General features: G+C 39.8%; 1 protein-coding gene across 1 annotated transcript in view; it reads right to left on the reverse strand.

The window, feature by feature from the left end:
* The window catches only part of pou6f2 (POU class 6 homeobox 2), a 632,671-nt gene extending 618,293 nt beyond the window's left edge, over positions 1 to 14,378 (reverse strand). Inside the window, exon 1 of the mRNA XM_059984603.1 lies at positions 14,249 to 14,378. Within this exon, the coding sequence (XP_059840586.1) occupies positions 14,249 to 14,353 (105 nt within the window). The 5' untranslated portion in view covers positions 14,354 to 14,378. The remainder of the gene's footprint in view (positions 1 to 14,248) is intronic.
* Positions 14,379 to 18,155: the final 3,777 nt, after the last annotated feature.

The following is an 18,155-nucleotide window of genomic DNA, read 5'->3' on the forward strand; positions in this document are numbered from 1 at the left end:
GCACCCAATTCTCTTCCCTCACATCCTCCAACATCTGGCACACTGCTGTCATCTTCCACAGTGAAGACTGATGCAAAATGCTCAATTAGTTCATCTGCCATCTCCTTGCCCTCCGTTATTATTTCTCTGGACTCATGTTCTAGTGGTCCTATATCCACTCTCTTCTCTCTTTAATTTTTTATATACTTGAAAAAGCTTTTTTCTATGCTCCTTGATATTGTTTGCTACCTTGCTTTCATATTTCATTTTTTCCCCTCCTAATGATTCTTTTAGTTGCTTTCTGTAGGTTTTTAAAAGCTTCCTAATGCTCTAGCTTCCTGCTAATTTTTGCTTTGTTGTATGTCCTGTCTTTTGTTTTTACATTAGCTTTGACTCCCCTTGGTCACCCCAGTTGTACTGTTTTGCCATTTGAGTATTTCTTTGGTTTTGGAATACATCTATCCTGCACCTTCCTCATTTTTCCCCAAAACTCACTCCATTGCTGCTCTGCTGTCATCCTTGCCAGCAGCTCCTTCCAATTTACTTTGGCCAACTCCTTTCTCATCCCACTGTAATTTCCTCTACTCCACTAAAATACTGCTACATCAGACTTTACTTTCTTCCTATCAAACTTCAAGTTGAAGTCAGTCATCTTGTGATCACTGACACCTACGGGTTCCTTTACTTTAAGCTCCTGAATTGCCTCCAGTTCATTGCATAACACCTGTTCCAATGTAGCTGATCCCCTAGTAGGCTCAATGACAAATTGCTCTAAATAGTCTTTCATAGGCATTCAACAAATTCACTCTCTTGAGACCCATTATCAACCTAATTTTCTCAATTGACATGCATGCTGAAATCTCCCATGGCCATCATTTGCCTAAACTGTCCAAGTCCTTCTGCAGTGTCTCTGTTTCCTCAACACTACCTGCCTCCCCACCGATCTTTGTATCATCTGCAAACTTGGCAACAAGGCTGTCTATTCCATCATCCAAATCATTGATTTAGCATAAAAAGCATAAAAACAGCATAAAACAGCATAAAAAGTGGCCCCAACACTGACGCTTGTAGAACTCCATGAGTCACTTTTAGCCAACCAGAAAAGGATTCTTTTATTCCCACTTACTGCCTCCTACCAATCAGCCAGTATCCATGGAATACACCTTTCACAATTTCTTCTCATAAAAGTCTACATTTTTTTTGATGCAATCCGGTTAAAGATTAATCCATTAGGGCGGCATGATTGCTTAGTGGTTAGCGCAATTGCTTACATAGCCAGCGATCACCAATCGGGGTTCAATACACGTCACTGTCTATAAGGGGCTGGCACGTTCTTCCCATGACTGTATGAGTTTCCTCCGGCTGCTCCGGTTTCCTCCCACTTTACAAGGACATACGTGGTAGGATTATCGAGTTGTGTGCGCGCAGTGTCGTCACCGGAAGCACGGCTACTCTTGTGGACTGTACCCAGCACAATCCCTAGTCATCACAAAATGATGTATTTCACTTTATGTTTTGACGTACATACATGTGACAAACAAAACTAATCTCTTATCTATTATCTTTAAAGCATGCACATACTCAACGATAAATGCTAAACTTCTTGCATGGAATCTTCAATTCACTGCCAGTTTTTACTGCCAGAGGAGTATTTTTGTAGTGTAATTACTCATATTTCCAGCTTGCATATTGGGCATGTATGACAATGGTAAGCTAACAGACAGCCCCTCTGGAATTTATGCACCATACACAGTACTGTGCAAAAGTCTTGGGCGCATACATATAGCTAGGCCACCTACGACTTTTGCACAGTGCTGTATTTGCCAACATGGAGCGGAGAGCTAGTTTGTAAATACGGCAGGAGCAAAGGATGTTGGGAATGGCGAGGGTGGAGCACTGCAAGAGGGGTGTGGGGCAGGTGGCAGAGAAGGAGTGTCAGGGAGGTGGTGCAGGTGCACCTAGACTCGAGACACCAGGCAAGGTCATTTTATTCCAAACAATTGGTTTATTTGTCACTACAGAATGTCTCTCTGATACTTCCCGTTCCCACCTCTCTCCCTTCCCCTTTTCCCAACCATGATTCCCCTCTCCCTTCCTCCTTCCCACTCTCAGTCCACAACAGAGACCCATATCAGAATCAGGTGTATCATCACTCACAGATGGCATGATTTTGTTCCTGTGGCAGCACTACAGTGCAATACATAAAATTACTACAGTACTGGGCAAAAATCTTAGGCACCCTAGCGATTTACATGTACTGCCTTGAGATTCATTTTCTTGAAGTTATTCACCGTAGATACAAAGCAACATGACAGAATCAATGAAAAGCTACACTCAAAGATGGACAAACAAACGTGCAAAAGACAGAGTAAATACAAAAAAAAGACAAATAATCATAATAATAATAATAAATAAAAAGTAAATAATTAAGTCATATGCTGGGGATAGCCCACCAGTGTCACCACACATTCCAGCAACAGCAGAACAAGAACAACTAACCATTCCTTACTTGAGCGTTGGGACATTAAAGAACTACACTGATGAAAGAAACTCGAGACTGACTTCTAAATACTCTGCAAACTTTACACTTTTTACACACCCTGCCACTACCCAGCACACATACACACCCTGCATGAATGCCTTGTCACCCCCAACCCCTCTCACAAACACACTCTCATCCTGCACTGGTGAATTTTCATCTTTTATTACTGCTGTTTCACATATTTGTACGACTGCTTATTTTATTTTAATAGTGACAGCGACATTATACTATTACATAGACATGCACCTCACGTTTTACTTCAACCTGTCAATTTTCGGGCTATGCTGCTCAGATTCCTGCACTAGGGACAGCTCTGTAGCGTAGTGGTTAGCACGGCGCTTTACAGTACCAGCGACCCAGGTTCAATTCCCACTGTTGTCTGTAAAGAGTGTTTGTACGTTATTCCGGTGACCAGGTGGGTTTCCCTGGGTGCTCCAGTTTCCTCACACAGTCCACAGACACACCGGTTAGTAGGTTAATTGGTCACTGTAAATTGTCCCGTGATTAGGTTAGGCTTAAATCGTGGGACTGCTGTGTGGCATGATTCAAAGAGCCTATTCCGCACTGTATCTCAATGAGTAAATATTTTGTGAGCATATGTGATGGATTGTAACTATATATGCTGTGTATGATTGTATGTAATATGTTTTGCACCTTGGCCTCAGAGGAACAATGTTTTGTTTAGTTGTATACACGAATATGATGATAATTGATTACTTATCTCCATGCCTTGTGGCAAATCAGGCGGCAACCTTACTGTTTCCTTAGAATCTTACTTTTTTTTCCCACAAGGCCAAGTTGCTAGCTCGACATTCAGTCCAGCACAGATGGAAAGTGTGCAAGGAGCTGACTGGGTTCGAACCCGGGACCGTTCACCTCACAGTCCAGTGTGGATGCCACTACACCAGCCGTCGGCTACATATATGAGCATGGATGATTTCAAACGTTGAACTTGAACTTATTAATAAGAACATAAAAAATAGGAGCAGGAGTAGGCCATCCGGCCTATCGAGCCTGCCCCGCCATTCAATAAGATCATGGCTGATGTGTCCATAAACTCAGCTCCATCTACCTGCCTTTCCCCCATAACCCTTAATTCCCTTATTATGTAAAACCCTATCTAACTGTGTCTTAAATATATTTAGTGAAGAAGTCTCAACTGCTTCCCTGAGCAGAGAATTCCACAGATTCACCACTCTCTGGGAAAGACAGTTTCTCCTCATCTCCGTCCTAAATCTTCTCCCCTGAATCTTCAGGCGATGTCCTCTAGTTCTACTCTCACCTACCAATGGAAACAACTTTCCTACTTCTATCTTATCTATCCCTTTCCAAATGTTGTATATTTCTATAAGATCCCCTCTCATTCTTCTGAACTCTGGAGAGTACAGTCCCAGGCGACTCAGTAGGTTAAACCCTTCGACCCCGGAATCAACCTGGGATGTTTTTTCTCCAATTGATTTTCTACATTACAAACATTGTTATTGTACAAAATAAAAAAATATGCAAACTTTGATGAAAATAAAGGACAGGGACAGCAGTTCTGAATGTTTTTTTATGCCATGGACCAATACCATCAAGCAGGAGGCCCATGGACCCCAGATTGGGAACCACTGCACCCAAATGAACATTATGCAGGACAAAATTTGCACTTTACCTATGTACCTATGACATTAATAAACCAACACCATAAGACCGGAAGACATAGGAGCAGAATTAAGCCATTCAGTCCATACAGTCTGCTCTGCCGTTTCATAATGGCTGATCCATTAACCTCTCAACCCCATTCTCCTGCCTTCTCCCTGTAACTTCTCACTTATCAAGAATCTATCAACCTCTGCTTTAAATATAGGGGTACAACTGAGAGCATCCAGACTGGCTACATCACTGCCTGGTATGGGAACTGTACTTCCCTCAATCTCAGGATTCTGCAGAGAGTGGTGCGGACAGCGCAGCACATCTGTAGATGTGAACTTTCCACTATTCAGGACATTTACAAAGACAGGTGTGTAAAAGCGGCCTGAAGGATCATTGGCGACCCGAGTAACTCCAACCACAAACTGTTCCAACTGCTACTATCCAGGAACTGGTACCACAGCATAAAAGCCAGGACCAACAGGCTCCAGGACAGCTTCTTCCACCAGGTCATCAGACTGATTAATTCATGCTGATACAATTATATTTCTATGCTATATTGTCTGTCCTGTTGTACATGCTATATATTACAATAAATTGCACATTTCACATTTGAATGGAGATGTAACGTAAAGACTTTTACTCATCATGTATATGAAGGATGTAAGTAATGAAGTCAATTCAATTCAATTCAAATGTAAAAAGCAGTGATCTCAAATGTAAAATGCAGTGATCTCATGCGGAACACCACTAGCCACCAGCGTCCAATCCAAAAAGGTTCCCTTTATTCCCACTTTGGGAATCCCATTGATTGGCTCCTGCCAATCAGCCAATGCTCTATACATGCTAGTATCCTTCATGTAATACCATGGGCTCTTATCTTCCTAAGCAGCCTCACGTGTGCCTCATGAAGGCCTTCTGAAAATCCAAGTGAACAAAATTCACTGCCTCAGGAGTGAATTCACTGTCTGTCCTGCTTGTTATTTCCTCAAAGAATTCCAACAGATTTTTTCAGGCAAGATTTTCCCTTAAGGAAACCACACCAACTTTGACCAACTTAATCACGTGCCTTCAAGTCTCCAGAAACCTCATCCTTAGTAATTGACTCCAATATCTTCCCAATTACTGTGGTCAGGCTAGCTGGCTTATAATTTCCTTTCTTCTGCCTGCCTCCCTCCCTTCTTGAAGTGTGAAGTGACATTTGCAATTTTCTGATCCTCCAGAACAATGCCAGAATCTGGTGATACTTGGAAGATCAATACCAATGTCTCCACAATTTCTTTAGCTACTTCTTTCAGTGCCTTGGGGTGTAGTCCATCCAGTCCAGGTTATTCATCTACTTTGACATTTCAGATAATTTTTTTTAAAAAGCTTCCTAATCCTTCATTTTCCCACTAATTTCTACTCTGTGATATCCCCTCACTTTTGCTTTTACATTCATTTTGACTTCCCATGTAGGTACAATTGCATCATCTTTCCTTTAGAATACTTCCTCTTCATTGGGATATATCTATCCCATACCTTCTGTATTGCTCCCAAAAACTCCATCCATTGCTGCTCTGCCATCATTGCTGCATGTCCCCTTCCAAACAAGTTTGACCAGCTCCTCTCACATGCTCCTGTAATTCCCTTTACTCCACCGTAATACTGATACTTCTGACTTTAGCTTCTCCCTCTCAAATTGCAGGATGAATTCTATCATATTATGATCAGAGCCTCTTAAGGGTTCTTTTACCTTAAGCTCCCTTGTCAAATCTAGTTCATTACATAATAATCGATCCAGAATATCTGATCCCCTAGTGGGCTCAATCCCAAGCTGCCCTAAAAAGCCATCACATGGGCATTGTACAAATTCTCTCTCTGGGATTCAGCACCAACCTGTTTTTCCCCAATCTACCTGCATATTGAAATCCCTTGTAGCTATTGTAACATTGCCCCTTTGTCATACATTTTCTATCTCCTGATGTAATTTGTACCCCATATCATGGCTAATGTTCAGAGTCCTGTATATAACATCCATCAGGGTCCTTTTACCATTGTAGTTCCTTAACTCTACCCATGCTTCTATAACTTCTGATCCACGTCACCTCTTTTTAAGGATTTGATTTAATTTTTTTTTTAACCATGTGGTGAACTATTTATACCTGTCTGGACACGCCCCCCCCCCCCCCCCCGCTGACTGCTCCTGTGGCTCCTCCCGCAGACCCCGGTATAAAGGCGATTGGGGGCCTGAGCCCTACCCTCAGTCTCCAGGATGTAGTGTGGTGGTCAATTACTGCTTGTTCTTTCTTCCAGTCAATAAAAGCCGATATCTCGTCTCCCATCTCAGAGAGTTATTGATGGTGCATCAAACCAACAAAGGCACACCACTCCTCTGCCTACCTGCCTGTCCTTTCAATACAATGCGTATCTTTGAATGTTAAGCTCCTAACCATAATCTTCTTTCAGCCGCAACTCATTGATACCCACGACATCATCTACCTTATTCCACATACTGCATGCATTTAAGTACAGTACCTTCAGTCCTGTATTTGTCATCTTTTATGATTTTGATCCCTTGATGCATGGCAGCTCATCCGGACTGCAATTTTGCCCTATCATCTGCCTGTCCTCCCTCACAGCCTCTGCTTGCATGCCAAATACCTGATCTCTCAATTTCCCATCCCCCTGTCAAGTAGTGAACAACACAGATACAGATGATGTGGGGAGGATGTTTCCTATAGTGCGTAAGTCTTGACCAGAGGGCACAGCCTCAGAATAGAGGGAGGTCCATTTAGATCAGAGATGAGGAGGAATTTCTTTAGCCAGAGGGTTGTGAATCTGTGGAATTCATTGCCACAGGCGGGTACATGGATGGTAGGGGTATTGAGGGCTATGGTCCTGGTGCAGACCGATGGTAGTAGGCAGTTTAAATGGTTTGACACAGACTAGGTGGGCCAATTGGCCTGTTTCTGTGCTTTTCTATGACTGTGGCTCTATACTTAAAGCAGAGTTTGATAGGTTCTTGATTAGTCAGGGCATCAAAGGTTGTGGAGAGAAGGGAGGAGAATGGGATTGAGATGGTAAGTAAATCGGCCATGATGGAATAGCAGAGTAGACGATGGGCTGAATGGCCTAATCCTGCCCCTATGTCTTAGGGTGTTATATAACAGAAACCCAATAACATACTATGCAAAAGGAATATTAACTGTTATTATTCCTAATAAGCTACCATAACATACAGATCTTACTACTTACTAAACATTCTAAGCAGGTATTTTCTTGAATTGCAAAATGCATATGATACTTTTACTTAACTAAACTCTGTACCATACACCAGAATGCCACCTTTATCCAGCAATCAGCTTAAGGTCTTCCACAGCTAAAAGAATCAGATCTAATCGTATCCATTACTAAAGACAAATTTCTACTTTGACTTCATATTTTCAGTAAAAGCAAGCATGAGAACAATGGAAAAAGAAAGTTCTCAGAGGACTTGAGGGACTGAGAAGGTCAGGCAGCATCTATGGAGGAGAATAAACAGTTGATGTTTCAGAACAAAATAAGGGGGAAGAAGGGAGAGTGACTCAGACCCGTCAGTAATCCCTCGCTGGACTTGAGGAAAGTGGTCAGAATCGGAAAATATACGCCTTCAGATTAGAATGCCCCCAGATCTACTGGCCATCCACAAACACTAATGGTTGCTATAGTGCAAGATTTAACAGCCACCAGGAACTAATCCAGGCATAGGATGCTGATGCTCATCAACCAATCAGCATCGCCAATGCTGCTGGATGTGATTGATAGACACTATTTCAATCCTTTCCACTCTAACAATTCTGCCTAAAAGCGTAGATATTTCTGTAGTTCACAATTGTTTTTGTTGATCTTCAGTGATTTCATTATTTGAATTTTTAATGAGGCATTTTAAGTTCATACAATTTTATAATCTTCTTAAAATACTTAAAATATCTGAAATGTTTTATTTTTCAACTATTTGCCTATGACATGCAACACTTCTGAAAACTTAGTATCACAGTAACTGAAATTATTTACGTGCATTGATGTACTTTTCCACTAATGTACATGCACCCTTCTCATAGTAAACCAAAAATGCAATTTCATTTTGTCATCTGGCTTCACAGTATTTAAACCGAGCAGGATTGTTGCAGATTGTTTGCTAATTTATGCCCAGAACTGTCCTGTGAGTACCCCTGTTCTACAGACATACTAGACATACATCTTAAAACCTGATAGAGGTGTATAAGATGATGAGAGGCATTGATCGTGTGGGTAGTCAGAGGCTTTTTCCCAGGGCTGAAATGGTTGCCACAAGAGGACACAGGTTTAAGGTGCTGGGGAGTAGGTACAGAGGAGATGTCGGGGGTAAGTTTTTTACTCAGAGAGTGGTGAGTGTGTGGAATGGACTGCCAGCAACTGTGGTGGAGGCAGATACGATAGGGTCTTTCAAGAAGCTTTTAGATAGGTACATGGAGCTTAGTAAAATAGCGGGCTAGTAATTTCTGAGGTAGGGACAAGCTCAGCACAACTTTGTGGGCTGTAGGGCCTGTATTGTGTTGTAGGTTTCCTATGTTTCTAAAACATCCATAGTTTGACAGCAGACAGTTCGTCTATCTATGTCTGCAGCTGACACCATGGAAGATCTGCAGACATAAACTTAAATGCTCTCTGGGTTCTACAAGACTGCTTTTAGTACAGAGTGACTTTTTCCCCCAATAATAATGTTTTCTTTTTGTGGAAATGTTCCTAATCCATCTACAACATCTATGTACACCACAGTAGCATGGCTATTACAGCTCGTGGCGTGTCAGAATTCAGAGTTCAATTCCGACGCCACCCATAAGGAGCTTGTTATATATCCTCCCCGTGAATGCCTGGACTTCCTCCAGCTGCTCCAGTTTCCTCCCACATTCTAAAAAAGTAATCGTTAGTAGGTTAATTGGCCATTGTAAATTATCCTTTGATTCGGCTGGTATTAAATAGGTGGGCTGCTCCTGAGGTCTGTTCCGTACTGTATCACTTTTTAAATAAAGTAAATAAAGGAGGCATCAAAGAGCCCTTCTGTGTGTATTTCACATTTCGTAACATTGGCGTTTGCCACTCAGGAACAGCAGTAGTCACTTTGGTTTTACACTTATTTACATTCAAGATTTTATACTCCTCAGCGTGTAAAGGGATCCATGATGGCAAAAAGATAGGCACACCTCTTTCAGCTTCACAATTTCAATCAAAGGACTGAGCAAGATTACTTTTTTTATAAATAAGTTACTAATTCTGGGGCTTCTGACTAATCCAGCCTTACCAAATTCAGCTCACTAAGTACCCAGTCAGAAAGGGAGAAAGTCAAATTCACTTCATGGGTGAAAGGAACTAGGCTTCCAAACACACAATGAAATACACTCACAGCTTTCTCAGAGTAGACCAAAATGAAGAACAATCTTAACTGAATAATGTGATAATGTCAGATCTTACAGATAAAAAACATCTTTAAAATCAGAAAAATTTGTGTGTAAAGGAAAAGATTAAGAACTTGGATTTGAAAGATAGTGAGATGATCTGATAAGTCAACAATAACTCACCAATAGGAGTAAAATGGACCAAAGTACTCCAGATAGTGGGATTATTTACTGCCTATTCCACAGATGCATATGATTTTTAGCACGTGGCGAAAACATGCAACGCATTCGCCTGAAGTTTAACAAATGAACACAACCAATAAATTACAGCCTTTTATCTGAACATATTTTAACTTTCTTCAAATTCTTTCTTTCTTTGATTTCTTGAAGAAACCATATAGAATATTTCCCTCCTAAGCATTTAAATAAATTCCACCACAGATTCTCATTATTGTTTTAAATACCGACTAAAGAAACTAGAACTTTCAGTGAGAGTCCTAAGAATTACAAGATCTTTGTAAAATAAAACTTACAAATTAAAACATTTTATTTAAGGATACTGCAAGGATTATGATCTTATTAATGGAAAATATCAGTTCATTGAAGCATTAAGCAAAATGTATTTCTGTTTCCCCACATTGTTTAAATGTACTAAGTGTATATTAGGATTATTAATGCCTTCCAATTTTAGGATTGGTCAATTCACAAAAATATACTCATTTTTGACCTTGGCAAATTAGGAAACAAAAGTACATGCAACAAGAAATGTAGAGGAAATCTCAACACTGAATTAAAAGCAAAATACCAAAACAGATTTAGTAAACCAGTCAAATCAAGCACCACCATGTTATATATATGAAAACATACATATTGTACAAAACTGTAATATCATATGCTTCAGATATGGTTAATAAATATCTCAAAACCAAATAACTTCCTTGTTCATGAAACCCAGGTGAGTTATTTTTAACAGCTTATTACTTGTGTATATAAATGCTTTAAAGCTTTTTGATCTTTGGAGTTAATATTACAACTATGGCCATTCTGCAGACTAATACTGTTCACAGGAATTGTTCTGCAGTTCCTCTCCTCAGCAACCCCCACAACGCAAACTCACATCCTTGTCGTGTGTATTTCTCATACACTCAGAGCGTCTCAGCTTCGAGTCACCACACTTTTGTTCTTCCTGCTCTTCATTTAACAAGTGGAGCTGTATTTTGCTTCTCCTAGCCAGGAAACATACAAATGCGCAGCTAGTCCGAGCCCTCAGGCCTAGGGATCATGATAGCATGGTTGGAGTGTGCTCAGGGGAGGGCTGTGTGAGAAGGGTGACTGGACGCTGTAACCTGCCTGCCTCAGCTGAGACATAAGCAGGAGGATAGTACACTGATGAACATACCTGTCATTCAGATGATCTGGCTTCACTCATATTGTAAAAAAAGAACACCAAATTTAAAATGCATATCAGCACATTATGATACAGATCAAGCGTTAAATATTGATCTATAAATATTTGAACATCACACAATGATTGGCAACAATGTATTTTTGGAACTCTGTGATTGAACTTACAACCTAAACCTACTTTAATATGGATAATTTCAGTCTAAAACTAACTGAGCTATTTAAAAAGCTCTCAGCAATAAAACAGTCATCAGATTTTAGTAAAATTGCTTTAACAGTGGAAAAGTAAAGATTGCTCCTTACAAATTAAGAGAGCTCTGGAAAGAATAGAATCTTTTTTCACAGTGTCTGTTTCTACATAGCGACAGATTAAAACACACTAATCCTCTAGTGATTGTAAATATTCTTCTTTAGCTAGCCCTGAAGTAACTCAGTTGGACAAATTTATTTGTGGAATTGAACTAAATGTTTTAGTACTTCCCCACCTCATATCATCCACTAATGCAACTGATTTTGTTTAAATCTTTATATTATCATGTATTGCACTGTACTGCTGTAGCAAAATAACAAATTTCATTACATGCGATGGTGATATTAAACCTGGTTAAACCTGATAACTAATTTGTCACAACAATGCAATAATAAATATTTAACAGTGCAAATAAGATGCAGAATACTCTTATTCTTAATGAAGCAACTTTTCCACCTACAGGACTCTCTAATTATGATGCAGGTATTCTGAAGTCTTGCATCAAATAAGGAGTTTGAAATAGATTAAACCTTTTAAAAGAAAAATTATACCAAAACAAGGTGTTCATGGATGTTTTGATAAGTAACCAACTTTTTAAATTTAGCTGCAGAGTTTATCATAATGACACAAAGCACTAAAATATCTTTAAATTATGCAATATCATATTTTTTCAATGTTCAGCAAACATCTATTTTATAAATTAAAAACAGAGCCTTATTGCCAAAAGATGTTAGGGACAATGAATAATGATAGATCCACACTTTCTGAATAAATCAAATTTGGATTCTACATTTCTAAACAATGATATTAAATAATGAACTTGTACTTGTAGAATTTTCCAAAATAAATATTGTGCTGAACACCCAATGACTAGAGGACTTTTCATATGGTGTAGAATATTGCTTTTTGTTAATAATTTAACTATTTTTTGTAATAGACAGTGAACATGGGAAATCTATAGAGGGGAAGAGAAAAGAATTAACAAGACAGAATCAACAGAGATATATGTGCAGACATACAAAGCACGCGCACACACACACACACACACACACACACACACACACACACACGTGCTACAATTTATTTAATAACAATATGGCATTATATCTACATAAAAGCTCATGGTATCTCCTTCAACACATATGACCTTTGCAGAGATATATATTCTCAGATTAGATAATCTGGCATTCACCTTCTTTGACTAAAGATTGCTGAGCACCATAATAAACACCAAATTTTCAATTTTAATAAATGGATATACACTTTGAATGTTAAGGTATGATTTGACAACTCGCAAAATAAAGCCAGCTGAATCGAGCAACTGCAATGAAGTCTGGTACAAATCTTTCAAGTCAGCTCTGATCCATTACAAGACTGACAATTTGGCTCTACACTGTTCAAATTAATAGATATTTTTCTGTTGCTTTTACCAATGGTCATTAACATTTATTTATGAAAGAATTTGAAGTAACTTTCTTATGCTCAGCATTTAGTATTTGAAAACTTGAGTGAAAAACTGATTTTATTTATCTGCTAGATCAGTGAAATTTAAACCAATTAAATGATAAAGCTTTTATAATCCACTTATTTACGAGAACAGAGAATTACGACAATCAGATGAACTCTGTGGAAAATGGGCACATTGTACTTCTGCTGTACTGCAAAGTTTTAAAATATGCAATTTTACTATTAACAAATATTCCCAGGTCTATTGTTGCAATGCTTCAACAATTTAGCTCTATTTAATTCAAGTTAATAATAGAAAATATATCACATAAAATAAAAAACATAAAAAAGTATGTCTAACAAACATGAATGCTTAGAACAAATCTATTACAGACAGTAAACATTTGAATTATTTTATGCACAGACCAGAACTAATCCTGTTTGAAGGCAAAGTACTCACTTTTGAGGACCAATATCGAAAAGAATCTTCAAAACAATTATATTTTCTCTGGCCTGTATGTTTGCTCATTAAACCGACTAAGGCTATTCTAGTGGTCAAGCATGCAATTCAATCACAACTAAAGCTCTACTGTATCAATTTTCTAACAGACTGAGATGCTTTCAAGTAACATCCTTCACAGAAAATTTATACATCTACACGGCTGCTCTTTGTACCACTGGTGGATAAAATTAAATAGTGACATATTTGTCTTGAATCAAATGTATTTTGCAATTTTTTTTAACAATTTCACCAAAATATTCTTAGAAAATGCTTACTTTACACAGGCTGTTCTTAACCAACCTTCCTTACCCAGAAGAGCATAATTCCACCAGATCCTGTGATTCTATGCAGATAAACAAGAAGATTACAAGCCTGGGATTGCTTTCTGGATGATTGTGCTTAAAAGCAAAGGACACGAATTGTAGAACTACTCAGAATACAAACAACACAAGAAGCACTAGTGACCCATCTGGTATCCAGCAGACAAAGACGAAATGCCTCTAAAGCCCAGCATGTGAGGCCTTTGAGAAATATTCTTCTGGCATTTCATCACAGCAGCCTTAGACCAGTTTATCTTGGTGGCTTGAGGGAGTAAATAGAGCTGTTTATTAAAGCTACTCTGCTGTATTACATTAGACGCACCAGACCACCTGGACCTTTTGGATTGTAGTAGTTTTTTTTTAATTTGCACACTGGCTTCTGTACAAACAAAAATTATTGCATTTACTGAGGTCACACCTCATTGAGATTAGAGGTAAAATACAGAAGGCAAGATAAAATAGCAAAACGTTAGTGTAAAACTATAAATCACCCACCAATGTATCCAAATGCGAGTCTCCACACCAGCTCAGATGGTATACCATTTATAAATAACAGGAGAACTGGAATATGATGAATTCATATTAACCAGTAAACAGAGACTAAAGAAAAAAAATAGTTCCAAACATTAATTCGCAGATTATAATGTTGGATTTCTCAGTTAAATTGCTACGGGCCAGACTGTAGAAGAAAGATATTGTAAATATGAATTATATGAATCAAGCAGCTATACCCCATGGAAAAATAAGAGAGGAGTTGAGAAATGACGGACTCCATACCTGACCAATTACAGCATGCATGGTCCCTGTATCCTGCTGGGCCAAGAGATTGCTATCCATTACACATATCTTGTGAGGAGCAGAATGGGGGTTTCTGCCATGCATCTGTCAATCAATGCTTGCAGTCAAAATCATCACCAAACAGAAGCAAAAGCAAAAATAAGTCAAGCTGCTTCACCAAATAGGATTGAAAAAAAGTCACATGACAGCAGTTCACCCACACACACACAAACACACTGCATGCATTTCCTGCACATAAGTGACCTTGCTTCAGAACAGCAAGATGCAGAAATTTGAAATCTGCTAATAAGCCTTTGCTTCTAAATAAATACAGGTAACTTGGAAATAATATGATAGCTGTAATTTTTTTAAAAATACCACAGTTGGTTGAGGATAATGTTTTATTGATATTCAGAGTTTTAAAACTGACATTCAGCAGTGCACTAATTAGTTTAAAGTAGCTTTTTTTCTGTAAAAAGTTTGTAAATTACATCACCAAATTTCACATTAAATTACGTTATATTTTCAAAAACACTTTCTGAAGTAGACCAGGTAAAATGTTAAAATAGTGGCCAGTTTAGGCAAAGCACATATAGACAAATGGCCAATGGAAAACGCCTACCTCCAAAAGAAATATCGCTCCTTGGATAGTAAATGGACGCCAATTACATCCCATACACAGTATATAGACATTTCTCAGATGCCAGTTAACCATCTTTCCATGTGTTTATTGTTTAATTGAAAGTTAGACTCATGGAACACGACCTCACAGGAACTGGCCACTCGGACCATCTAGTCGGTGCTGAATCTGCCTAGTTCCATCGACCTGAATCTAGACCATATGTTCATCATCCATGTACCTATCCAAATTTCTCCTAGGTGTTCAAAGCGAACCCGCAATTAAACTTATGCAATTGGTGCTTAGAAGTTGGTTCAATTTAAATGGGGAGTTTTCGCAACTTAACTGGGGGTGGGGGGCGGGTCTCAATTCGATTGCTGCATGAAAACATTTCCCACAAGACGAAAAAAATATCATTTTCTTCAAAAACACCCCGTGCATTCATCTATTTTTCCTCAAGCAAACAAAATGAACGTTCGGACTGATCTTATTGCAAATCAAACGTGTCCTTGCTCGTTTTAATGTGCGCCGTATTTCTTCCCTCTCTGGCGACGCTGGAATATGGACGGTAAAAAACTAGAGCCGATCGTGGTCCAGCGGCCGGTTTGAAACTCTAACCCTTGGGGACGGATTATAAAACATCGCCAAGGGAGCTGTTCACTGCCTCAGTCCTAAATATATCTATTTTTTTTTACCTCAGAGTTAATCCGAGCTGCAACCGGACAAGCCTGTAACCGCTGTCAAACTACCGCCATTCTGACCGGAGGGAAGTAAATTGTCAGTATTCAAAGTTTAATTTCGAACGGAAACAAGGGCTTCCCTTTAAAAAGAAAAGCGGTGAACGGTGACACTCACTGGAGCGGAGCATCCGCTGATCTGCAGAGAGCCCAGGATTGCCCCTCTCCTCCTACCCCTTCTCCCCGTGCGCGGCCCCGAGCCCCGTAACTGCGGGCGCACACCGGACACGGGCAAAGGTAGGGGGTGCACGCGCAGTCGTTCACGCACCTGCTTCACCGGCCGGCAACCGAGCTCTGCGCCCTTACGCACACCTGTCCTATTCACACCTGAGACTGAACATTCACTCACACCTGTCCTATCCACACCTGAGACTGAACATTCATCCACACCTGAGACTGAACATTCATCCACACCTGTCCTATTCACACCTGAGACTGAACATTCACTCACACCTGTCCTATCCACACCTGAGACTGAACATTCATCCACACCTGAGACTGAACATTCATCCACACCTGTCCTATCCACACCTGAGACTGAACATTCATCCACACCTGAGACTGAACATTCATCCACACCTGTCCTATTCACACCTGAGACTGAACATTCACTCACACCTGTCCTATTCACGCCTGAGACTGAACATTCACTCACACCTGTCCTATCCACACCTGAGACTGAACATTCACTCACACCTGTCCTATCCACACCTGAGACTGAACATTCACTCACACCTGTCCTATTCACACCTGAGACTGAACATTCACTCACACCTGTCCTATCCACACCTGGGACTGAACATTCACTCACACCTGTCCCACTAATCCACACATGAAAGTGCACATTCACTCACAACTGTCCCACCTAGAAACACCTGAGACTGAACATTCATCCACACCTGTCCTATCCATCCACACCTGAGACTGAACATTCAGTCACTCCTGTCCCACCCAACTGCCCCTATCCATTGGAAAGGCACATGGGTATAAGGAAGGTGGAAGGATATGGACATGGTATAGATAGGAGGGATTATGTTTGGATGTTTTTAATTTACTTTTTAGCTGGTTCAGCACAGCATTGTGGGCCGAATGGCCTGTTCCTACACTGTACTGCTCAATTCATGTAATATTCAATGGCATTATTACTGATATTGCTCAATAATAATTATGCTATCATTAATCATTATAAATAATTCTAACATGATAAAATAAAATCAGTGTATGAGATAAGAAGCACAGAACGAGTGAACAGCCTGAGGCCATTTCCCAAGGCGCAAATGACTAGTATACTTACTTACTGGGGCACAGGCTGTCACCAACAGCTTGCCAGAGTCCTCTGTTCTGGGCCAGTCCTTCAATTCTCCCACAGGTGTAGCCCTTCTGTGAAGGTCCTTCTCTCTCAGCAATGGGAACTCAGGAGACTCTGCTGGTGTGGCTATAGTGCTGGTTTTTTATGGGATGGGGTTGCTAGCACCCTCTTCCTATCACAGCTAGGCTTGTTGCCATCCATGGTGGAGTTATATGGCTAATGAGAGGGGGGTTAATTTTCAGGTGATTGAAGGAGGTAGAAGGATTATGTCAGAGATAAGGTTTTTACACGGAGTGGTGAGTGCCTGAAATGCCTTCCCAGTGATGGTATAGGGGCAAATATATCAAGGGCATTTAAGAATTTAAGATGCATTTAGAGCTCAGTGGATGAGCATAATTGCTTTCTCTGATCACTGGCCATTTCCAGATTAACAACATCTGATTTATGGAAATTTAAGTCAGATTTCTTAGATTTTTGACTTCCAGATGCTGCTATGTACTTTCGGTAGTGCCTTCTTAAACAGAATTGTTGTTTGTTCCAATTGTTTGCATGATTTTTATTTATTTTTTCTCTTGCACTTCAAGGGTTGGTCTTTCATTTTTATTTTTATTTATTTTTTTCTTTTATTGGATTCTTTCAGGGTTCTTGAGTGAGCAAATCTCAAAGTTGGGTAATTTATACATTCTTTGATAATCAAAGAATATTGAACTTAAGTCGAGTTTATTTGTTATGCACAGGCACAATGAGTTACAGGTACAATGAGAATCTTGCAGCATCATAGAACCATAGAACATTACAGCACAGAAACAGGCCTCTTTGGCCCGGCCAAACCATTTTCCTGCCTAGTCCCACTGACCTGCACCAGGACCACATCCCTGCGTATACCTTTCATCCATGTACCTGTCCAAGCTTTTCTTAAATGTTAAAAGTGAGCCCGCATTCACCACTTCATCTGACAGCTCATTCCACACTCCCACCACTCTCTGTGTGAAGAAACCCCCCCCCCCCATGCTTCTTTTAAACTTTTCCCCTTTCACCCTTAACCCATGTCCTCTGGATTTTTTCTTTCCTAGTCTCAGTGGAAAAAGTCTGCTTGCATTCACTCTATCTATACCCATCATAATTTTATATACCTCTATCAAGTCTCCCCTCATTCTTCTACGCTCCAGGGAATAAAATCCTAACTGATTCAACCTTTCTCTGTAACTCAGTTTCTCAAGTCCTGGCAACATCCTTGTAGAC

The sequence above is a fragment of the Hypanus sabinus genome, chromosome 1, assembly GCF_030144855.1.
Source record: "Hypanus sabinus isolate sHypSab1 chromosome 1, sHypSab1.hap1, whole genome shotgun sequence".
Taxonomy (NCBI): Eukaryota; Metazoa; Chordata; class Chondrichthyes; order Myliobatiformes; family Dasyatidae; genus Hypanus; species Hypanus sabinus.